Source organism: Microcebus murinus, chromosome 1, assembly GCF_040939455.1.
Source record: "Microcebus murinus isolate Inina chromosome 1, M.murinus_Inina_mat1.0, whole genome shotgun sequence".
Classification (NCBI taxonomy): Eukaryota; Metazoa; Chordata; class Mammalia; order Primates; family Cheirogaleidae; genus Microcebus; species Microcebus murinus.
The window spans coordinates 121,427,602-121,452,415 of NC_134104.1; the positions used below are offsets into that span (position 1 = coordinate 121,427,602).

General features: G+C 42.0%; 2 protein-coding genes across 6 annotated transcripts in view; one reads left to right on the plus strand and one right to left on the minus strand.

Moving 5' to 3' along the window:
• Nucleotides 1–9,753, minus strand: part of CEP63 (centrosomal protein 63) — a 61,716-nt gene extending 51,963 nt beyond the window's left edge. For 3 of the 5 annotated variants that reach the window (XM_012787786.3, XM_012787785.3, XM_012787782.3), the window contains exons 1-2: nucleotides 9,348–9,633; nucleotides 62–130 (exon numbers count right to left, since the gene is read on the minus strand). In XM_012787786.3, the coding sequence (XP_012643240.2) occupies nucleotides 62–130; nucleotides 9,348–9,508 (230 nt within the window). In that variant the 5' untranslated portion in view covers nucleotides 9,509–9,633. The other 2 variants (XM_012787783.3, XM_012787784.3) reach the window with 2 other exon arrangements.
• ANAPC13 (anaphase promoting complex subunit 13) lies at nucleotides 9,719–17,254 on the plus strand. The gene is made up of 3 exons (XM_012787790.3): nucleotides 9,719–9,866; nucleotides 12,384–12,509; nucleotides 16,228–17,254. Exons 2-3 carry the CDS (start codon nucleotides 12,411–12,413, stop codon nucleotides 16,351–16,353), a joined length of 225 nt encoding a protein of 74 aa, XP_012643244.1. The 5' UTR covers nucleotides 9,719–9,866; nucleotides 12,384–12,410; the 3' UTR covers nucleotides 16,354–17,254.
• Nucleotides 17,255–24,814: the final 7,560 nt, after the last annotated feature.

The window sequence follows — 24,814 nt, forward strand, 5'->3', positions numbered from 1 at the left end:
CTAAAAATATTTACAATTATGTGTTAATAAATAAAATTAATTTTTAAAAAAGCAAACTTACCCACCACGTCCCCGATTCTGCATTCCTTCCAACAAAGCCTCCATCACCAAATCCCCTTTGTTTCGGCAACTGAGGAAGAAAAAAAGTAAGTCATGAGAAAATTCATTTTTAAGTTCTAACATTCTAACTTATGACCTAAGAAGGTGAACGAAAGCATACAAATAACAATGAGAAAATGCAACACTTCTTAAGATGACTGCAGAAGCAGGCAAATAATATCATTTCAAGAAATACCAGGACTAAATATATTTCAGACTAAAAGACAATAAACTTATCCAAATCGCGTTGACATTCCTCATACGACTGCTATCAAATACCTCATTGTTCTATGCGAAGTTCCTAATGTAAGGGTGGGCCAGGGGTGGAGGTGGGTCTTTCTAGCAAAGGGACACTGACACAAACCCTCTTACATTTGAGAGGAAAACAAAGGGGTCACATATGTCAGAAGAAAAGTATAGCCTTTAAAAATAAATAAATAAATAAAGATGCTAATATTATTTAAAAAGGTGAAGGCACTGAAGTTGAACTCCCTGGTCCATCACAGAAGACCCCACTCACCAAGGAGAAGAGAGACCCATAGAGCTTCCTGCTACACATTCTCACCCATGAAAAGAAGCCACAGGACCCTCCCTCCTCTGCATTTCATAGTTCCTGGTTCTTAACAGGTTCTTGCCTAGGAGTTACACCACATTGGAAGTGAGTTTTTTATATACTCTTTTTCCTTACTAGACTATTCATCCCTCCAGGGCAGAAAACCAATTTTATTCATCTCTGTTCCAGAGCTCAGTATAGCATTCCAACACGGAATGTGCTAGGTGCTTTTCGCTTATCTCAACTCCTCTCTTATACCTACCACAGTATGCAAACTGGTCATACCTGGAGGACCACAGAGAAGGGTCTAACTGAGAAAGAGAAGAGGGGAGACAGAACAGACTGCCATAAAAAGACAAAGATATATCATGAAGAAAGGAAGATGAGAGTGAGAGAGGAATGAAGACCCTTAAATTCAGAAGTACCTATAAGTACTATGTGCTATAGGTTTCTCACCTCTTATCACAAATCTTTAAAATGTTCATAAATATCAAGCCATTTTTCACTCCTAAGAAACTGCTCCTTTTCCTTATTTAGACAATAAGCAAAGACTGTGGTGTGGAAGTTCTGCCCCTTTGTCCTAACATCTTATCTAAAAGTTATATGCTCCAAGTAGATTCCTTTATTGAACAAATAATTCAGTGTTGTCCTACTAGACACGCAGAAATGATAGACATGGCTCTCTTCAAGGAATTAACTGTCCAGTATGGGACAGAAAAAAATTAGCCAAAAATGCTTTCCCAGTGTGACAAATATAGTGACCGAGGCACGTCCAGGGTGTTCCAGAAACACAGAGGAGAATGAAAAAACTGGAAAATATAACCACTGAACCTTATTTTTATCCATTTCCAAAGGTAGTAACAAGGAGTATTAAACTATTCACGCACAAATATAGCAGAGAGGATTTTTTTTCCAGTTGAATTACCCTACATGTTACACCAACATTACACAAAATAAAAACCTAAAGAAAAAGGTTCCCATGTTCTAGTCCACTTTCTATTTTCATGATAGAGTCAAATTACAATGCAACCTATTCCATGTTTTGGTCCACTCTAGAACTGGGAGGCAGTACACAGTTAGGATATAGTCCTCCTCTATCCACAGTCTTCCATTTTTGCATCCACATGGGGGGCATGAACGATAATCTCCAAGGTTTCTTGCACATCTCTCACGGGGTTCTAATAGTCAATTAAATATCCAATGTAAATATTGTGCTCCTGACAACTATACATAGATATTTGTTAAATATGTAGAAAATGCTTTTCTTAGTACAGTGCTACTAGTTATTCAAAATTATCATTAGTAAAATTACACTTCTTTAGGTCATGATAGTCTTAAACATTAATAAATTCAGTAATATATCTAGCAATATATAACACATCATTATATTTTCCAGATTACTATTATTTAATAATTAACAATATTTAGAAGTTACTTAGAAGTAACTTTAGAAGTTATTTAGAAGAACAATATACAGAAGTTAAATGTCATTGAATGCCCAACTGTTATATATTAGCTCTCTTGTGCCCATTGTCTAATTCAATCTTCACAACATTCATAAAAGACAGATACTATTACTTTGAGTAAACTAAGGCTTAGAAAGTTAAATAACTCAACTCTGAAGTACCAACTAATGTGCAATTTTTATAGATTTTATGGTATTCCAGATCTTAAAATACATCCATCAGCATATTTTCTTTGGGTCCCATAGTGTCCTGGCAATAAAAAAAAAAATCTTAAACTGAAGTACAACATTACCACTGTGGCCACCAGGCGGCGGCAGCACAATAATGAAATAGTACACGGGAAATTGCCATTTCAGAAATCAAAATAATGGTCTAAGATGAAGACAAAGAGACCCCTATTTTTATTTTTAAAAGGGGAGGGGAGGGAACCAGAAGCACACTCTGTGGAAAATAAAGTAAACTTACTAATGTGTAATGCGTTTCTTTAATAATACTTTCACCATCTGCTTGAGTAACTGCCAAACATCATCAGTTTTCATTCCTTAGGATAAGGTAAATAGCAAAGACTCAGATTTTCTGTGGATCTTTGTTATGAGCTGCTCACAGCTACGTGACGTAGCTGATTCCTTTACTAACCAACCTGACTCTCATTCAACTCTATGAACTATGTCACTTTATTTCTTTGCATGTGCCATGTGATAATTACATAAAGTTAGATATTTTTTCTTCATAATATTAAATACAAATTTAAGTAAATACTGTTTGATGATCTGCTACTCCTTGCCACTAACATGTAATGACAATGTGGTTAAATGGAAAATGTCCAGCTCTACAATTGGTATGATCTTACTCATTTCTGCAATTAAATCAAAACATCAACAAACAGAACTTAATAATTATAACTCTCCTTTGGAATGAAGGCTGTTTTAAATCAGTGAAATCTGGAATTGGATGGCAAAGGAAACACAAGCTTTTTTATCAAGTCTGGGAAGCAGGAAAAACACTTTAAATATGAGGGGGATAGAATATAAATAGAATGTCTGATAATAGGTAAATCTTTGAAATTCATTAACATATTAGAATTTAAGAGCTAGAAAGTACTTCAGGCCTCTAATTTAACCTCTTCATTTTACAGATCAGGAAAAATATCAGAGTATATGCCCAAGATCAAATTACCTACAAAATTGGACACAAAAAGAAAATAAAAACTCCAGATAGAATTATGAATAAATGTGTATGTGCTAAGAGAAGGGATATGCCTAACCTTGAAGTCTAGGTGAAGAAGGGTGACAATGTTCTGGCCCTTTACCTGCCTTGAGATCACTGTAATGACAAAGATCTATGGTTGTGTCAGATATACTATGGCTGGTAAACTATAGCAGTTCCAATGAACAATCAATATTATTTTTTTGTTTCTTTTTTCTTTTTTTCTCTTTTATTTTTTGCAGGCAACAGTCATGGGTACAACAAATTGTCTCTCTGGGGAAGACCAAGAATTATTCTACCAAAATTGGAGCTATTTGCATGTTCTCTGTGTGTGTGTGTGTGTTTAAAGGGGTACTCTGTTTCCAACCCCTCAATTAAAGATACCACACCTTCCCCAAAACTATGAACAATCAATATTATTTAGCATTTTCCAGAAAGGCTTCTCATTAAGCTTAAAGGGGAAAAAGTCAGTGGATAAGGTATTAGAGAAATTTTTCAAAAAAATTAAATTTTAAAAATATTGTCCAAACTATGACTCAAAATCCAGGAAGAATAATGATAAAGACTTAGAAATATAAGTACATAAAATAAACTTTTACATTAAAAAATACCATAAGCAAAGTTAAAAGACAAATGACAACAGTATTTGAAAGTTTTACCATAAAGCATTAATTAACCAAATATATAAAGCACTTATAACTAGGAAAAAAATCTACAGAAACAAGGGCAAGAGGTATGAACAAGCAATGCAAAGAAAAATAAATGTAAATAGCCTTAAACATATGAAAAGATGGTCAACCTTGTTGATAATAAGAAAAACACAAATTAAAACTACACTGAATTACTCTTTCTTCTATTATCAGATTAACCAAAAATTAAGTCTGGGCCAGGCACAGTGGCTCACGCCTGTAATCCTAGCACTCTGGGAGGCTGAGGCGGGCGGATTGCTCACAGTCAGGAATTCGAAACCAGCCTAAGCCAAGAGCGAGACCCCATCTCTACTATAAATAGAAAGAAATTAATTGCCCAACTAATATATATAAAAAAAATTAGCCGGGCTTGGTGGTGCATGCCTGTAGTCCCAGTTACTCGGGAGGCTGAGGCAGAAGGATCACTTGAGCGCAGGAGTTTGAGGTTGCTGTGACCTAGGCCGATGCCACGGCACTCACTCTAGCATGGGCAACAAAGTAAGACTCTGTCTCAAAAGAAAAAAAAGAAAAAAGAAAAGTCTGATGACAAGGCTATGGGACAACAAGCATTCACACACATTGCAGACAGGAATGTAAAATGGTACAACTACCCAGGGGAGATTTTGGTAACACCTACTGATACATGCATTTACCTTTTTATTCAACAATGCTACTTTTTACAATCTATACCAAAGATACATTGGTAAAAATACAAAATAACATATGCACAAGGCTATTCACTGCCCCATTATTTGTAACAGAAAATAACACAAATGCCTATCAAGAGGAGACTAAATATTCCTCCACCAATGGAATTCTATGAAACTATAAAAAAGAGTAATAATCTCTACATACTTCTATGGAAGGACCCAAAGGGCATAAATTATTAGGTAAAAAAGCAAGATAAAAAACAGCATATGTAAACAGAACCTTTCATCTATGATGCTTGCATATTGCTTTTTTTTTTTATTTGGGCATAATATGGGGGTACAGATTTTAAGGTTTCAATAAATGCCCATTTCCCCCCCCATTTTTTTTTTTTTTTTGAGACAGGGTCTCACTTTGTTGCCCAGGCTAGAGTGAGTGCCATGGCATCAGCCTAGCTCACAGCAACCTCAACCTCCTGAGCTTAAGCGATCCTACTGCCTCAGCCTCCCGAATAGCTGGGACTACAGGCATGCACCACCATGCCCAGCTAATTTTTGTGTGTGTGTGTATATATATATATATATATATATATTTTTTTTTTTTTAGTTGGTCAATTAATTTCTTTCTATTTTTAGTAGAGACAGGGTCTCGCTCAGGCTGGGTTTTTTTTTTTTTTTTTGAGACAGAGTCTCACTTTGTTGCCCAGGCTAGAGTGAGTGCCATGGCGTCAGCCTAGCTCACAGCAACCTCAAACTCCTGGCTCAAGCAATCCTCCTGCCTCAGCCTCCCAAGTAGCTGGGACTACAGGCATGTGCCACCATGCCCGGCTAATTTTTTGTATATATATATTAGTTGGGCCATTAATTTCTTTCTATTTATAGTAGAGACGGGGTCTCGCTCTTGCTCAGGCTGGTTTCGAACTCCTGACCTTGAGCAATCCGCCCGCCTCGGCCTCCCAGAGAGCTAGGATTACAGGCGTGAGCCACCGAGCCCGGCCTCAGGCTGGTTTTGAACTCCTGACCTCAAGCAATCCGCCTGCCTTGGCCTCACAGAGTGCTAGGATTTGCATATTGCTTTTATGTGCATTTTTTTTTATGGAACAATAAACCCAAAGCCAGTAAAAAAAATGGGAAGTGAGACACTCCTTTAAATTGGCTCCTTTCCTATTGATATGACCAATAGTTTTGAGTTTTCATAGTTTTCCTATAAATAAATAAACAAACGGTGGAAGAAACAGGGATGAAAGCTAAGCTTCTCTGAATGACCCTTGTTTTATAGGTGCTTGTTTTTTTTAGAAATTATACTAATGTTTTACAAAGGATAAATCAAATCAAAATGAAAAAAAGCAGTACTGAAAAATTGGAAATAAAATTAAATAAATCAATCATCAACTAGATATCGAGTTGATAGACTAACCATACAATAACTTCATATGCCTTTAAAATACAGTGATTTCACTGTATATGGCCCTAGAGGCATATATACTAAGGATAAAAAAGAACTAAAAAGAAATTCTAGGCTCTATTCGGGAATCATACTGGTAATAATAAAATTGGTATTGTTAATTTGAAATCATTTTATATAAAAAGTAACTATATTAATGGCAATTAGTTACCATTGTTTTCAGTAAAAGAGAAAAAGATACAAATATAAAATCAAATGTTAAAAAAAACTATAAAATGAAGCTTAAATTGGAAGCAGTATGAACTCTCTATTATCTCTTTTTAAAAAGTGTATTTCCTAATTCTGACCACTGTAAATCCTAGAACCAACAACCAACCTAGGAGTAAGAACACCTCTCTCACCCAGACTGTGGTCTCTAATTACCTCCAACTCAAAGGAACCAGGGCTCATTTGGAGGCCAGAAATGTATAAATATATTTTAAAGGAAGCCAGGAAAATGTTTTATCAGAAGACAAGGGCCAGGCAAGGTGGCTATAATCCTAACATTTTGGGAGCCCAAGGTGAGAGCATCACTTGAGGTCAGGAGTTCAAGACCAGCCTGAGCAACAGTGAGACAATGTCTCCACAAAAAAATTAAAAAATTAGCCAGGCATGGTGGCACACACCTGTAGTCCCAGCTACTCAGGAGGCTGAGGCAGGAGAATCACTTGAGCACAGTGAGGTTGCTGTGAGCTGTGATGATGCCACTGCACTTTAGCCTGGGCAACAATGCAAGACTCTGTCAAAAAAAAGAAAAGAAGGAAAAGGAAGGAAAGGAAGGAAGGAAATAAATTATGAAAACTCAAAAAACTCTTGGTCATAGCAAATGGAACAGGAATCAATTTAAAGGGGGTCTCACTTGCCTAACATGGAACAATTTGAGTACTAAAAAATGACTGCAGTATGTTTAAACAGTTTAAATATTAATATTAAATACATTAAAGTCAATACGTTTATGATGATTTTGAAAAAAGGCAAAAACCCTCATAGGTTATCTTTGGAGATTGCTAGGTCACCTACATATTACTGTAGTCTGAAAATAGAGGGGGAAAAATTAAGCATTTTTCTTGTCTTTTCTGTACAAAGTATATTTCAGGGTAGTCAAATAGCTGATGAGAAAGTTCTTCTTCATAAAAGATTCCTAGATAATAAATACTAAAGGAATGATAGAATTGAAAATCACCACTTTGCAATCCCTAATGCAAAAATAGATACAGTCAATATCTAAATCTATGAAAGGATTTTACCATTAAGTGAAAGGCTCTTGGGGAATTTCATGATGCCAACAACATCTGAATCCACTACAATGCTCAATCTTAATATCACAAAAGGAGAAACAACTCAGACATCACCTGCCACCCTGATAATTAATGAAATACTAAGTATATTGCACCACCTATGAAATGTTCTCCCCCCAACCCCACCAAAAAAAAAAAAAATCAAGATTGAATCTGATCAAGCTTCTAGATCTGTGCTACTCAATACAACTTTCTGCAATTACACAAATATTTTATAAATGCACTGTTCAAACAGTAGCCATTAGGCAATCTGTGGCCACTGAGCTCAGAATGTGGCTAATGCAACCAGGAAACTGAATTTTTAATTTTACTTAATTAAATAGCCACAACTTGTCGGTAGCTACTATACTGGACAGCACAATTCCAGATCTAACCACTAGTTTAGAGGACATACAGGGAACAGAGATACATGTTAAAGGGAACAGGATATCATGCAATGCAGCCAGCTAAATTTACAATGTTTAGGAAAAACAAAAAGGTGAGGGAACTGCTATAGATTACAAAACGTAAAATGTACATCATCCAAATGCCGCAGGCAGATCCTTGTGGGATTTGAGTCCAAACAAGCTAACTATGAAAAGATACTTATTCATGGGAGAGTTGAAGAAATCCGAACCCTGAATGGATATTGACATTATAGAATTTGTATTAATTTGTATAGGTGCAATGATAGTACTATAGTTCTGTAAAACTGAAAAAAACAAACCTAGCTGGGGGGGGGGGCGGGGCGGAACCTAAAATAACAAAAATCAAAAATTCAATTCCTGAAACCTTATATTAATTATCAATGTTAGCTTTAGCTGAATTTCAAGCCAAGTGGACATTTTTTAAAGTAGAAAGCTGTGTAGAGTTATCTACTGATGCTGCCACCATCCACTACATAAATGAGGACAGGTAAGACCATGCAAAGGTTTTCTACCTCTTAACCGGTGGAAATGGCATCCGTACAATTAACATATATAAGTTTTACAAATAATTTTTAGATTTTAATGTACATACATTTTAAAGGGCAGTGCGCCTGACTGTTTATAAATCTCTAACCCTTTAGTTTCAGAGGCTTTTTTACTATACTGATCACTGATAATGACACTAGTCAAAAGATAAAGAGCTTGGGATAAAAATCTAAAGATGGCACTGCATGACAAATACAATTATATACACTATTATATCATTAAGCTACAGCTATTAAGTAGAAATGTAAATATTTGAAGGTAATGTATAGCCAATGATCCTTATGATTTCCTCCTCACATAAAATAAAAAATGCAAGCATGTGACAACTGTATAAATACAAGGCATTTACCCTAAAATACTGCTTTATTAAAGGAATAAAATATTTTTAAAAAATATATCGGTTTAAATTGGTTTAAGGAGTCGGTTATAAAGCTCAGGGAGACTACTTTGTGCACTGCAAATGTAAATGAAGACTAATCTCTGACATCAAACTCAACTCTCCTGATGTAAGAAAAGCTGTATTATGTGCCTAGATGAACTGTCTTCAAGTATCTTCATGATTAAACTGTTCTTAAGAAACTATCCTCTTTAAATCTTCTACCATTTATTTCCATCGCTGATTTGTGTGCGTAAGTTCAGGGCTCCCCCCGTTTCAGTCCTTCACGATTTTTGCCACATTTCCGTTCTTCCTGTACTAATGTTAACGTTGAAACCAACTCACTTCTTAAAAAGTTGTTAACCTTAATTAACTTCCCACCATGAAAGAGCCGGCATCATCGGCCATAAATGAAATAAGCCGCAACAACGCTAGGAAGCGCTAGCTAGACACAGCAGCCCAGGCAGGGAGGCTGTGCCGAGGTCCCTCCACCGAGCAGGGGGCCCGGCCCGGGGTTGGCTGCGCCGGGAAGGCGAGACCTCCGGAGCAGCTCGCCCACCGCGCCACCCTCCCAAGCGCCCTCCCGCAGCCCGGCCTCCGAGGGAGGGCTGACCACCTGGCAGGGCCGAACGGCGCCGCGGCCGGAGCCATGCCCGCGTCCGCAGATCTGCAGGGCGTGGGTGGCGAGACCGATGGGCGGCGCGCCCGAGCGGACCCAGGCCGGCGGGGACGGGCCTGGTGCCCTGCGGGCTGCCCTGGGAACCAGCCGTAGGCCATGCGGCCGCGAGGCCAGCGGCACCACGGCAGCCGGGGCCGCCTCCGGACGAGGAGGCGCCCGCCCCTGGCCCGTCCTACGAGAGCACAGCAGTTACAGGACCGCCGCGAGAGAGCCCGAGCCTTCCCGCCGTTACCTCCGGCCCGCGCTGCGCACGCGCGTCACCGCCAACCTTACGCCCAGCCTCTAGCGTCAGCACGTCGGTCCCGCCCACCGCGCCCTCGCTTTTATTGAAACGCGGTCTTCTCCGCGCCGGCGAATGGGCTCGCCCACATCCGGAATCTGAGGGAGGAGCGTGCAGGTCACGTGGTGCCGAGGGCGCGGTCGGAGAAAGCGGGTGCAGCGGTGGGCCGGGCGCGGGTAAGGGTTTCTAGCAACCCCCGTCTCGGTCTTGCGGGGTGGGAACGCCTTCGTTCCTCAGTGTCGACCTTCCTCCTGCCTTCGGCCTATGCTGAGGCCCTCACTGCACGCTCGTAATCGTCCCCTCACTGCATGCTCTGTCGGGTGGAAAGGGACTTGCGTGGCGCTCTTAGACCCCCTTCACTTCCACATTTGGTATATCCTGCGGAGGCCGGAAGCCGCACCTGGGGAAGGCGTCACACCCTGCTACGGATGGTGGTGGCCTGCGAGGGTCATTTCTAGCGAGGGAAAAAGCTGCCCCACCTTGATCATATAAATCACCTATTTACAACGCTGTAAAATACGAAGATGAATACAAGGTGCCCCTTTCCCGGGGAACGCAGGCGCTGCGTGTCTGGACAGTGTGACACTCCTCAGTTGGTGCCATACGTTGAGCCTAGCCCAAGGAACTGCTGGACCTGGGGGTGCAGGGTGGGTCCCCGCACTGTGCTCAGCCTGGGGTTAGAGGGGACCTCGTCCTACGGGAGGCGATCAGGGAGCTAAGATTTGTAGACCGATTGTGGGTTCGCCGGGAAAAGAAGAGAAAAGAGCATTCCAGGCATGGGGACTATCGCATGTATAAGGAAAGTTTGTTCCGGAGACTGGTGGTAGTCGTACTGTGAGGCGACTGCTTGGGACAGTGGCCCTGCCCTGCGCATTGCCTGTCGTTGCCTGTCTTGATGAAGGCGCCTTAGCGCTTAACCCTGGAAATGGGATGTCGACCTCGCAGAGCTGATGCTCGTGTTGCTTGAAAGGTATTAGTGACGAGGAAAAGGGGCTTTTAAGTGCTAGACTGGAAAGTGAGAAAGGATTCGAGGTGTTTGGAAGAGGGACAGTTGAAAAAGATTGAGGCCAAGTTGTGGAAAGATCTGCTAAGGAATCACTGGCACAAAATTTACACATAACAGTTAGAGACAATAATACCTGAGCAGTCGGTCACAAAGCTGACCTAACTTGTTTACTGGATCAAGTTAGGACCAAAAGCAAGCGTTCAAGGACAGAAGCCCAGCTGAAGCTGGAGTGATTTGGGAAAACTTTACGAAAACGTGGAATCTGCTTGGGCCTTGGAAAATCAGCAGATTTGGATCCGAAAGAAGTGAGAAGGGTATCCTAGGGAACAGAGCAGCAAGGACAAAGGAGTGGCAACAGGAAAGAGGAGAGCTCTTGTAGGGCAGAGACTTCAAATGTATAACTGGAACTGAGTATTTTCCTGAACACAAGATCTTTTAACTTGAGTTATCCACTGTGTAGTACTGGATTAATTCTTGAGTGAAACATTAAGACCTCACCTGGTTCACTGGTGACAGAAGTAGATGGGCACCTTTTGCTTCATTTTTGCCTGAAATTTATCATGGGGCTAAAAACCATTCCCCACCCCAGTCTGGGTACTTCTAATGCCCAGATATTAGAGATATTTTACAGTTATACTACGGGGACAAACACAGGCCTATATAACATAGCTGAGTTTCACCCCTCAAAAATTGTTTCTTGTATGAGACTCCAAAGTCTCAGAAACTGGGAGTGACTGAGAGTGTCTTTGGTGCCAGTTTCTTCCAGGCCTTCAGATAGTAGGGTGATGCCTACAATGAGGAAACAGGACCTAAACCTGGAAACAGGAACCCAATGATATCCTTTAAGATGGCCAGCCTTTTAGCTTAGATTACAGCTGTTCAGGAGAAAAATGGGTAATCCACTATGCACTATGGTCAAAGAGCTAAGTAAGCATCTTGACCACTTGGGCCAGGCATTGAAGGGAGTGTAGCATTAATACTTAAGCAGGGGAAGGAACCCCAAAGGAAAGTAGAAAACTGGAGTAATACAGGCTTCTGTCACTGTTGTTCACCTGGAGGTGCTTTTTTCAGAGCTCAGCCTGGGTGCTGTTAAGAAAGGAAGCAGTTTCCTTTACAAGCTCAACTTCTGGCATGGTTCTTGAGGATTTGTGTCAGGCCTGTAGTTGGTCACCTTGCACAGTCCAGTGCAATGTTATCTCAGTATATTCATTTAGCTCCAGTGCCTAAAAATGCTGAGGTTTGAACCAAAGTAGGTGGAAACATAAAATTGGCACAGGCAAGTCTAGAGGGGCTGGAGAGGAAACTTAGGAAACAGTTACAAGTCAGGGACTCATCAAAGTCATCATGAACAGGGAAAGGTAAATGTGCAAGCTGGGAGAGAAAAGCTACATTTAGATGCAACATGTTTGAGGGCCTCATTTGGGAATATGTTGCTGTCTTGTCACACTCTGGCACTGGAATGTCACTGGGCTATGTCTGTCTAATATACAGTATAAAGCATCTATCAGCAGGTAGAAGGGGAGGAACTGTGGTCTTATAAATATAAGTTGTCACCTGACCAATATGAGAAAATGAGCTTTTCCCAGGGTGTTGTGCCAAAAAATGGCTCCAGGCTGAAAAGCCTGGGAAATGCTAGTACTCACCATCTCAGTCTTCACAGTTAAGAAATAACCTCTTTGGTTTACAGATCTGACAAAATCAAAGCTGCAGGAAAATGGACAGTGAGGTACAAAGGGATGGAAGGATCTTGGATTTGATTGACGATGCTTGGCGAGAAGACAAGCTGCCTTATGAAGATGTTGCGATACCACTGGTAGGTTATGATTTAAACTGAGGATGATGGGTTGAAGGTATCATCTGGCAGTTCCTAGTGGAGGTGGAAGATTAGTAGGGCAAAGAAATGAAAGCTGCTTTAACTTCAGAAGCCCTTAGAGAGCACCTAGGCCTACTTTTTATTTGAAGAGAAATGTGGTTCAGAAATATGAGCAGCTCAGTTAGGGATCACTCCAGGACTGGAGACCAGAGTTTCTGAGCCATGCTGTTTCTGTCCATCACACCAAAGCCAGAAATCAAAAAATGAGAATTTAGTATGTAAGATAAGGAGCAGCAGCATAAATGTTGTTTCTTACTTCCCTGCCTGTGGCTTATCAGTCTGTTGACACTTTTAGAAACTCACATTCTTAGAACACACACTCATCCTAGGTTCCCTGGAAAATATTCAGAAGATACATGACTTTTTCTCTTTTGCGTTTAGGCCAACAGGCTCCTGGAATATTCTTTTCTTCCCTAATCTCTGGAAAACTCTTCTTCAAGGAGTATTTTAAACCTCATGGAATAAGTGATCCAGAAGTTTTGCTTATGTAAATAAATGTTTATTAAACATCCTATTTATGTCATAGAGGCCTAACAAAAGTAGAACAGGGCCTGGGGACTGTTTTTCTTTAAAGCATGCCAGCTGACCTGAGGAGAGTAGTTAATAAAATGTAATTTATGGGTAGGTTGTCCAGTGCTACTGTTTAAAGAAATAAAATAGTTCACCCACATTTTCATTTAAAAATAAGAGTAATATGTTCAATTAATAATATACATATCAAAAAATAAGTCACAGCTTAGTTCAAGTTTAGGAATGTAGTCAAAAGAGAGAGCATAACGGGTTTCATAGCTGCCATTTATTGAATACCAGTTTATGCCAAGGAGTGAGGTTGAAGACATACCTTAGCTCTAATCCTTAAAACAACCCTGCAAGGAAGGTGGTATGAACCCCATTCTATAGGAGAGGAATAAGATCAGAGAAGGGAACTTGCCCAAAGTCTGGTAGCTGTTAAGTTGGACTTTATACCTAGGTCTGTGAAGTTCCAAATCCTGCCTTGTGAGCTTTTGTTGATTCATTCACTTGACAAGCATTTTTTTTGAAGCCTACTGTGTGCCCCTGAACACAAGATATGGTTCCTGCCCCTGGGATCTAGAGAGGCAACACATATCAATAAATAATTATAATTATAAGTGATCTAAGTCAGGGTGTGAATAGCCACATCATACAGGAAGTGGCTGATTGGTTTGGGGGCATCAAAAAGGCATCAGAAAGAATGTAACATTTAAGCTGGGTTGTAAGGAAGAACCAGAAGTTCAGTGGGGGTAGACAAGGTCACTGCACTAGAGAGGACAGGTGTGTAAAGGCCCAGAGTTTTGAAAGGCTTTGGGAGATGGTGAGAGATTCAGTGCAGATGGAGAATACATTTGTCATCAAAGTAAGTAGGCTGAAAAGTTGGGCTCGGACCAGATTTTGAGAGAAGTATTTGATGCCACACTTAGACCTCATCTGCAGGAGATCCTGCAGTGAGTGATCTTCAGAACAATACTGCCATGTTCAGATTTGGCTTTTGAAAAATCAGTTTGGTAGCTTTATTAGAGATGGTCTGACATGGAGAAAGGGGGAGTGAGACCAATTAGGAAGCTCTTGCAGGGGTCTAGGCAAGGGAGGAAGGCCTGAACAAAGTCAAGAAAATAGAGGAGACTTGCTGAATTCTGGAGTTGTGATGGCATGGATTGGGAACCATTTGTGTAGTAGGGGATGAGGGAAAGGGACATTTGCCTGCTGACTTTCAGATCGTGGCCTTGCCCTCTTGCTAATCCATACCTTTTCCCTTGTCTTGTAGTTCTAAGGCAATGTGTATGTCAAGTTAGCTTTGCTGCGTAACAAATCACCCCAAAACTTAGTGGCTTAAAACAAAAACTGTTTATTTCATGATTGTGTAGTTTAGCTGGGAGGGTCTTCTGGTCTGTGCCAGCTCAGCTGATCCCTGCTAGGCTCGCTTGTGTCATGCATGCAGCCAACAGACTGGAGGCTGGGTGATCTTGGACTGTCTCACATGTCTGGCAGTTAGCAAGTTGTCAGCTGGATGACAGGACAACTAGGCCACAGTCTGCCACAATGCAGCAGGCTAGCCCAGACTTCTCAGTCTCAGGGTTCCAAGAGCAGCATGAGAAATTGCACAGTAGGCCAAGAACTGGCCCACTAACACCATAACTGCGTTCTGTTGGCCAAAGCAAGTTGCATGGCCAGTCCAAATACAAGACTGGGGAAATAGATTCTACCTTTTGATAGGAGTAGTTACAAAGAACTACAGCCATTTTTGCAGATGATTGTGTTTATTATACCCTTGTTTTCGAGGTACATGTACAATTTTGTGTGTTGGCATTCATTGCAAAAGACAATAATCACCCTAGGAAAGACATTATTTTAAAAAGCACCCCACAGATGGGATGAAATTAAGAAAAGTTACCTGCTTCTGAAAATAATTTATTAACCAAGGAGCTGTTTATTCTTTGTCATCTGTAAATAATTATTAGGACCAGACTATTTTTTAAGTATATTTTTGCATTTACAATAAATGATAGCTCTTTTCAATCTATACAAGTATGTTTCTTACATTTGTAGAGCAAGATGTATGTGATTCAAATATACTTACACATACTTACACAAACATACTTACACATTTATTCACATTGTGAATAAATATCATTTACTATATGTTGAACATAACTTTAAAGAGGAAAAACATATTCAAAAACTGCAAATTAGAATCCAGTGGGAAATCATAAGTCTGGATATTGAATAACAATTTGCCAACCCTAAAACAGAATGTAAATTCTGATAATAGAAAAGAAATTTGTCAGTGAACTCTGGTACAAAGCACAGTTTCAGTAGTAATAAATTTAAATTTATAATATAAGGAAATAATCTCAGATTCTGCACTAAGCATAACTCATGGCTTACCATTTAAGAAAATTGCTGGTAGGGTGTGGTCATTTGCTATGTCTTATGTTGCCCTGCTCCACCACAAGGGGGAAGTCTTATCTATTATTAGATGTTAAAATGTAATATCTTACATTTTCAGTGTTTCCCCTCCATCTCCACCTTCATTATAATATAGGCATGTTGGGTACAGGATAGTTTTTTGGATACGTTTCTAATGCTTAAAGAATATGTCCACAAATCTCATATTCTTTTAAAGCATACTCCCAAAAAAAGATTTAGTATTGGCTTTTTTCAGTGTTCCTAGCCACTAATAATAATAGCAAAGATTCTTTGAGCACCTGGATGCCCACACACTGCTAACTACTTTATCGGAATTGCCTCATTTAATCCTTACAGCAGTCCTGTGAGGTGATGGCTATTTTCTCCCATTTGCCAAAAAGGAAACAAAGGCCTCAAGGATTTGCTCAGTCAAGTAACCCCGCAATGGCAGAGTTGTGGGCTTCGATCCTAGTTGGCTTCCAAAAGCCTCTGTCTTTAGCCCTCTGCCACACTGCCTGCTGCCCAAACACCAGGGTCATAATGCACATCATTCCCTACTGAAGAGGGACCAGCCTGTGTTTGTGTGATACTTCTGATATTTTCCTTGGAGTACATCTGTCAGTTATGTTGCCTGTTCCTAGGAACTCACAGGTTTTAATTCTAAGCGCTCTTGAGTTTTAAGAGGTTAACACAGAATATATTACCATTCTCAATGTCTATTGTGCCTTTTCAGAATGAGCTTCCTGAACCTGAACAAGACAACGGTGGCACCACAGAATCTGTCAAAGAACAGGAAATGAAGTGGACAGACTTAGCCTTACAGTACCTCCATGAGAATGTTCCCCCCATTGGAAACTGACACACGGCTCCTTTCTCATGGATGCATTTTTATAAAATACATAGATACAAAATGTTTTATTTTAGTCTCCTAATTCAAATCTTTGAGTAGTAAATCAACACTCAAAAATGTATACCCAGTTGGTTTACAGTAGCAAAGTGGGATGTGAAAATATTCACCAGAATGAGAAACTAAGATTTCTCAGGAGTGTAGAATATTTGACTCTTTAAACCCTAGAACTCTTCATTCAGTAGCTTGTATAAACGTGAGTGGGAAAACATTTGCCTTTAACTCTGATTTCGATTTACTGTCAAAGTTTAACACCTCCCACCTACTTATACGTGTCCTGTGACACGGGCGATTGCAAATAGGAGAGGGAAAGGCAAAAAGGAAGCCAGACTGAAGGAGAATTATTAACTTCTCATACACCTTCCCCATCACCCACTTAGAGAAGCATTCTGAGTGGATTTAGCCATGTAGATCTTACGGATCTATAGATATCCCATTCACTGATTACTGGGATTCCTAAGATTCTCCCATGGTATTTTCAAACTTCTGTAAATGTACAGATTAAAAAGTTATCTGACAGTTACCTCTGCTGTCCCTACAACTTCCTTTGGTGCTGCTGGAGAGGCTCTTTGGCGACCTGGACTACTAGTTTTATCTAGTAATGGCATTTCTTATTTTCTCAAAGCCCTTTCAGATACAACCACACCACCATGGAATCAATATTTAGTTATACATTTGTATAAGAACCTGTATTTTGTAAAACACCTTCATGTATATTTATCTCCTGGAGTTATTTGCCTCTGTTAAACAGTGTCTTTCATGTTCTGTAACATGTAAACTCTGTAGGAAGAAGTCCTGGCTTATACGTCTGTATCCCTCGTTGAAAACACAGAATAATCTAAATCTCTTCTCATCCTGTTTTCACTTGGGTCTTTTTGTTTACCTGCCTTTTAGGAGGAAGAAGTATGTTACGAAACAAATGAGCTTATTTTAGAGTTTCAATCAGAAACATGGTTGTAGCAACTCTTCTATAATCCAGACCGATCTCTTCCCTCTCCATCACTGGTCCTACCTAAAAATGATTTATCTTTGGAATAAAGACCCAAAGAAAGACAATCTAATAGAAAAGAAAATTACGATGTTTAGAAAAAATCTATACCAAGAGAATACAAAGCTTTTATAAAAAATTAAAGTACCTAGTATGCCACAGTTCTTTCACATTCTTGTTAAATGAGGATTTTACAACGTACAGTATGTTATATCTAAGACACTAACATCTAGGAACTTGATGAATGTTCATATGAATCCAGCCCAGCCTTTCCCTAGATTATCGGTAGACCAATACAATATGGAAGTTATCTTGATTTCAGCTGAATCAGAATATGATTCCTGTAAGACATCTATTGGTTGCCCTCATGAAGCCTTTGTTTAGTGGGGGAGATATAGACATTAAACCAATAGCCATACAAATCTGTGTTTTCAAATTGTGCCATAAGCTAGGAAGGAAAACTAAAGGATGTGACTTAGTTTGGGTTCCTAGAAACAAAGCCTGAAGCTCTTTTCTTTGCAAGTGTTTTATGGAGGTTGTGCTCTCAGAAGAGCCCTGTGAGGGAAGCAGGATAGAGCAGGGAAAGGAGCTAAGCAACGATATGTCAGCTGAAGTCTCGCTTCAGTCTGCTCACACGGGAGCTCTGGACCACGCTGGCACCAACAGTTTTCCCACCTCAATGCAAGGGGCTAGGCCCATGTACTCAGTATGAACCATTCAGTCATTGGCTCTGCCCCTCCCGCCATCCCCCAGAGAGAGCATAGCCTCCTGGGCATTGGAGGGTACAGCCTCCACTGCCAAGGAGGGTACAGCCATGAGCCTTGGGCAGCCACTACCCAGTGGCTGGGGAATGCACAGACCAGGCAAAGGGCGCATGGGCACCAACAGTGACTACTGCAGGCATAGGAGCATACAGAAGGCACCTGATTTGTATTGAGTAATCAAGGGAGTTGTGTTAAGTAGCATTTATAGCACGTAATTTAAAATACTGATTTTGTTTCTGAAATATTTCCAGAACCTCAGAGGTTCATGGCTTGTGTGGGTGCCCTGAGAGAGACCCAAACCTCAGCCCTGAGTCCCTTAGACTGAGCAAAGACTCCAAGCATTGGCGCCACCTCCTTCATTCAAGGGCACTTCAGACTTGGCAATGAGGATAGCAGCAATGACCCAGATAAACTGAGGAGAGGTCTTTACCCAGATGGTGGTGGGTTGGACTAGCAAGATGGAGGTAGAAGTGGTGGATTTGGGATGTCTCTTAGAAGTGGAATTGTCCAGTCTCGCCCAGTGCCAGGTGTTTTTCATGAAGCCAGCACCCTGGATCATGGCCATGTGGTTCTGAAGAGATTCAAGTGCCCAGCATGAGCACTGCCCTCATGACCCAGGGGTATCGAGATCTCTGAGCCAGACACAGGACTCCAGATACAGCCCTTATTCTCAAGAAACAGAATCTGAGTCCTGGAGTTGTTGAAGCTCAACTTAGACCCACATCTTAATAGTACAGTAACAGTGACACCATGATTAGTCAAGCATTTCTCTGTGCCTTATGCACATGAACTCCAGCCCTGGGATTCACTGTTTAGGTGGATATCATTGTCCTCATTGGTCAGGAGATGATAATGACTTAAGGTTAAAGTTAAAGGACTTATTCCAAGGCACTCAAATAGTAAATGGATTCCAACCTGTGCTACCTGATCCCAAAGCCCATGTGCTCTTCCTGGACCATGTTATCCCCACCCCCCAACCACACCCTCCACCCATGAAAAACCTGTGACCCACCCATTCTGAAATGGGAAGAAAATCCTGTCAGAACACTCAGAACTTCAAACTGCTTACTTTGTTTCTATAATTGAGACAAAGAACTAAAAGAATGTTTATTAGGAGCCTAGGAGTCATGAAACATTGAAAAATTCAACCTTTTATCAAATGCATGTATAATTTATAACTTTGTGACCGTGGGCCCTGCTGTTGTCACTGGGTTTTATACAAAGTTAATTCCCTAAGGCTGCCTGCCCACTCGCTGGTTGCACCCAGTGACATGGTGAACCGGGTCTGTGGCCCTCCGAGAACCGGGCGCAGAGCAGGAGGTGAAGGCTGACGAGCTGGTAAAGCCCACCTGCACCCACAGTCACTCATCATCGCTTGCAACACCGGCTGAGCCCTGCATCAGGAGCCTGGACACTACTGCAAAAGCATGCGAGAGATCCAAGTGACACGTTCCCCTTGAGGATCCAGAGCCTGATGATCTGAGGTGAAGCCAAGGAGGCGACACCATCCCCTGGCCCCCGTTCGGTGGAAATACTGTCTTCCATGAAACAGGTCCCTGGTGTCAAAAAGGTTGGGGACCGCTGCCCTACCGCATAGTTTCAGATTTGGGTGCTTTGGCAGAGGACAGTTTAATGTCAAGGCTACATGGTACCCAGCAGGGGGCGCTCCGTGCCTTTTGGAAAGTTTCAATCATTAGCTCATCCTTTTGCAAATTCTGAAACTGAAAGTCCTGAATAAATGTGGTCTTTTGCTTAGAAGTGATTCTGCTTATCTGGGTTGCCCAAAGTGCTGGGTAGGGGTTTATGTGAGGAAAGGGCAGCCTCCCTGGGATTCTGGCTGGCCAGGCTTTGACTAGGCAGCTCAGCTAGTGGGCTTCTCACTCGTGTTTTGTGAGGCAGGGCAGTGAGGGCACACAGAAGGTGAGGGCAGTTCAGGACCTTGGTTACAGAAAAGGAGGGCTGGAATCAAGAATTTTGCCCACCTGTGACTCCAACTCATAGCCAAGCCTGGGGCTCTTTCAATTAGCTATTTCCCAGCTCTTCGTGTAAAATCATTTGGATACTTTAAGCATCATCCAAGGATAATCCATTAAGCTTCCAAAGCTTGCTTTCTTAATCTGGCCCTACCTTACCACCGTTAAGTGTTCCTTGCCATGCCACGCCCCCAGCAGTGAGCTCCTGTGGAAAGGGTGGGCAGGGGCAGGCCTGGAAAGGCAGCTGGGCGGGCTCTTGCAGGGGCTTCATATCTCACGGCCCTCCTGGCTTCCCCATGGGCGCTCCTGCCAGGGCAGCCTCGTGGGTGTGCAACCTGTGCAGTCGCATTGCGCCCCATGCTCAAAAGGGCATGTGTTCGGTTTGGTATAGTGTTCTATTACTGCTATCTTGAAACTCAGAATGATTTTTTAACAAGGGACCCATATTTCCATTTTGCGCTGGGCCCCATAAATTATGTAGTTGGTCCTTGAATCTATGGCAGCTGTCTATCAGGGTTCCACGCTGAACAGTGACTAACTCAACCCAGCAAATACTCTTGCCTTTGGAGTGGGAACTCAAGGCACTGTGAGCGTTGGCCTTTGGGAGGATAAAGCAGGCAGGTCCAGGAGGAGCAGCAGGAGAAAAGCTGGGCAGACCCCAGCTCCCCGGCTCTCTGCAGTGTCCTAACAGGGGGCTCCAAGTCCTTGAAAGCTGTCCCAGTGCAGTTGCTGAAATCATTCCCTCAGCTCGACTGAGCTCTGTCACCCTTGCCTCCTGAAAACTAGCCTGACTGACTGTGAGGTGAGGGGCAGACAGAACTTGAAGCAAGGTTATCACCCAATCCTGGGATATGTTCTTGCCTAAATTCCACCTGGCTCTTAGCCAGCTGCTGCATGACCTTGCATTCTACCACCCTGGCCACAGCGATGCAGTTATCTCAGAATAGAGCCTCTGACTGCAGTAAGGCGTGAGAAGACAATTACAGAGCTGGGAACAGTGGTTACCTCATTAGTTCCATGCATTAGCATCAAGGGTTTTTATTAATACCTGAGTTTTTATTTTAGTTTACCCTATTGGTTGAACCTTATGAAAAATCTGTTTTTGTAGGTCAAAAAATAGCCAGATAATTGCAATTTCCTGTTTTCACCTAATATTACTCTTACCAAGAGCCAACTGTGCCTGTATACACACAAAGACACACACATAACACATACCAAGTGGATTTGATGAGGGCAGGGGATGGGCAAAGGGTGGAGAATTAGAAAACAACCAAATGACTCCAAAGGAAGTGAGGGAGAGGTTGATGCACAAGCCCATCCCAGTTATTCCATGCCTTCCCTGGTGACTCAGATCCCGTTTATCATGATGCCACTACCCAAGGGCAAAAGGGGTTTTCCTCTGCTCATGGCATGCTCTCCTCTACCTTCTTGGCACCTCTGCCCATGCTTCCTCCCCACCTGCCAGCTTCATCTCTGGTAGCTCTCCTAGCCCCGCCACCATGCTCACAGAACGGTACTTGCTCTAAGTGGCTCGCAGTCTCACTGGGGAGGGCTTCTGGAGGGAGAATGAGGCACAGCACCCCTGCCTCTTGGCTGGTGGGGATACACTGACACCTGTCATTGACTAAGACCCCATGCAGCCTCCCCCAGCTCTGCTCAGACAGACGGCAGCATGGCTCCGCCCAATCGGCCTCTTCTCCATGCCTCTTGCATCCCATCCCCAGCCATTCTCCTCCTAGTCCCTTCCCTGTATTATGAATAAATCTCTTTCTGCATAAACTAATGGAGTAGCTTCTGTCATCTCTAGCTGAACTCTGACACCTTACTCATAATCAAAGAAATGTAAGCTAAACCAACAATGCTATTATTTCTCATTAATCAGAATGTCAACACTAGAAAGGACTGATAAAAGTTAACATTGGTGAGGATGAGGGGACACAGGCTCTCTCTCAGAGGTTGTGTATACTGGAGAGCCATTTTGAAGGGCAGTTTGGCACTATCTATCCAAATGTAAAATGCGCATCTCATCCGGCCCAGCAATTCCACCTCTAGATATCTGTCAAGGAGAAATACTGGCGCTCTCCTTAAGGAAACATTTCCCAAGGATATTAACTGCATCATTGTGAGTAATGGAAAAATAATAATAAATAGCTGAAATGCCCATCGAGAGGGAACAGTTAAGAAAATTATTATACAGCCATTCTTTGGCATATTCTACAGTAGTCAAAGGATGAGGCAGAGTTCCAAGCACTAATATAGAAAGATCTCAGGCATATTTCCAAGCGAAAAATAAATTGTAAAACAGCATGTACAGTATGATCTCATTTATGTTTAAAAATACATATGACAAAAATATATATTTCTATCTAAACATGCTTATGTCTGCATAAACACAAAGGTCAGGAAAGACACAAACCAAGTAATCCTGGGTGATGGGGAAGATGGGATGAGGAAGGATTCATGCAGGGCTTTTGCTTATACTCTCTAAACTTCTGTACTGTTTGAATATTTTAATATTTTATTATAAGAATATATTCACATATAGGCATGCATCACTTAACAATGGGACACATTCTGAGAAATACGTCATTAGACAATTTGGTCATTGTGTGAACATCACAGAGTGTACTTACACAAACCTAAATGGTGTAGCCTACTACACACCTAGGCTATATGGTATAGCCTATTGCTCCTAGCCTACAAACCTGCACAACACGTTACTATAATGAATACTGTAGGCAGTTGTAACACAATGGTAAATATATGTGTATCTAGACATATCTAAACATAGAAAAGGTATAGTAAAAAATACAGTATTATAATCATATGGGACCATCGTCAAACACACAGTCTGTTGTTGACGGAAACATCATTATGTGGCACATGACTGCATTATATAATTACATTAATACATAAAATTAAAAGGTTATTAAAACACTATAGGGGCAAGATTCCAACTTTCAAATGTCTAATCAAAAGACATGCTTGAAGCTCTGACTCAGGTAGGGCAAAGGCAATATATGTAGCCTAAACATTTGTACACCTGTAATATGCTGAAATAAAAAAATAAAAAGATCTATCTAGAAAAAGATAGAAGGCAAACATGACAAAATGTTAACACTTGTGAATATAGGTGGAGGGATATAGCTATTCACTGTACTATTCTTACAGATTCTCTATATTTAAAAAAATTTTTGTAATATTAAGTTGGAAATAAAAACACACCAAATACACATCCTTGGACACATACTTTTCTGCATAAGCAGATTTTTCCTGATGTAGGAGCAAAGCCTATGGTTTGCTCAGCTGCAATTATGGCCAAAAAGCATTGGCAATCCCCCCACCATGACCCCCTTTCTTAGAGTAAGTGTCCCCTCACTGCTGCGGCCAGTGTCTTTAGTGGTGTGCAGAGGCCTCAGTGTGCACTAACTGAGGCAGACAGGCCGTCCTCAGGCTCATCAGGGCCAGGGCCTGCTGGGGAGCAGGGTTCTACCCAGCCCTCTGCCCTCTTCCTGCAGAGGCAGCAGAGCCCATGGCTAAGGGCACCTTTGCCATTGAGCATGCCCCTAGTTCAGACTCTCCCTGGTGACAGTGCACAGAGAAAATGCCACAGGGCTGCTGCCCCCAGCAGCCCCATGAAGGGCAAGGTGGCCATTGGCAAGAAGAGGAGCTGGAGCTGGAGGCCCCTTCAGGGCACACCAGGGACTCTGAAAAGATTCCATTCATGGAGCAGGAATACCTAGACACCCCCCCCCTCCACTTATTCCTCAACCTGGTGTTTATTTTTGAGATTGCAGTTTGAAAAGAATGGGGAGGGGGGGAGAATTGCAAAAAAAGGAATCGGAATTTTAATAAGAACCATCTGGAGTGTTTTCCAAGGGTGTAATGATGGGTACAAGTAATTCCTCAGCTGAAATGAGAAGAGAAATGGAGGGAATTGTTACATTGTGTTTACCTCCCCCACCCCCACCCCCCATGCACACACACACACAAAACAGTGCTGCACAGACCCACCTGGAACACTGCGAGGGGTAGGCAGGGGCTTTGGGAGAAGGAAAGCGCGCCTCTTTTGGCTTCGACTGGCCACAGCAAGGAGGAATGTTTTTCTTCTGCCAAAGAGACTTTGAGGGATGCGTTGCGGTGGCCCCAGGCCAGTGCCTGGAATCTGGGTAACCATGGAAACGGGGCCGCGGGTGACAACAAACACAGGATGGAATTTCAGCTTTCGCAGCCAGGCCATGGAAGAATGGGAAAGTTCGGGGAAAGTTCTTTTTTTTAAAACGGGGGGGGGCGGGGGGGGAGGGAAGGGGGACTGAGGGGAGGCACTGGGAGACAGCCACAGTAGTCAGTAGTCACAGTGCCCTGAATAAGTGCTCCCCACCCGGCACTCCAACAGTGTCACAGGGAGCCAGATTCTCTAGAAGTCTCCATTTTCACCCTGCGTATATGTATATTTTTGATTTATTTATAGCCTATCACATTCCACCAAGGATTCCATATGGATCTAAAAGCCGCTTGTGAAGGGTCTCCATGCACAGCTGATCCCCTGCCCTTGAGCCACCCAGAGACAGGCTGCAACATAATCACACATTGTGAAGACAGCCACTCCCCGCCGGGACTTCAGTGCATCATCTTGGTTCATCCTCCCAGCAGTTCTGTGGCCAGGTGGCCAGGTCCCCCCACCTTAC

Excerpts from the sequence above, each read along its gene's own strand:
- ANAPC13 (XM_012787790.3), top strand. The coding sequence starts at position 12,411 with ATGGACAGTGAGGTACAAAGGGATGGAAGGATCTTGGATTTGATTGAC. Across the intron at positions 12,510-16,227 it reads AAGATGTTGCGATACCACTG|AATGAGCTTCCTGAACCTGA; the intron begins GTAGGTTATGAT and ends GTGCCTTTTCAG.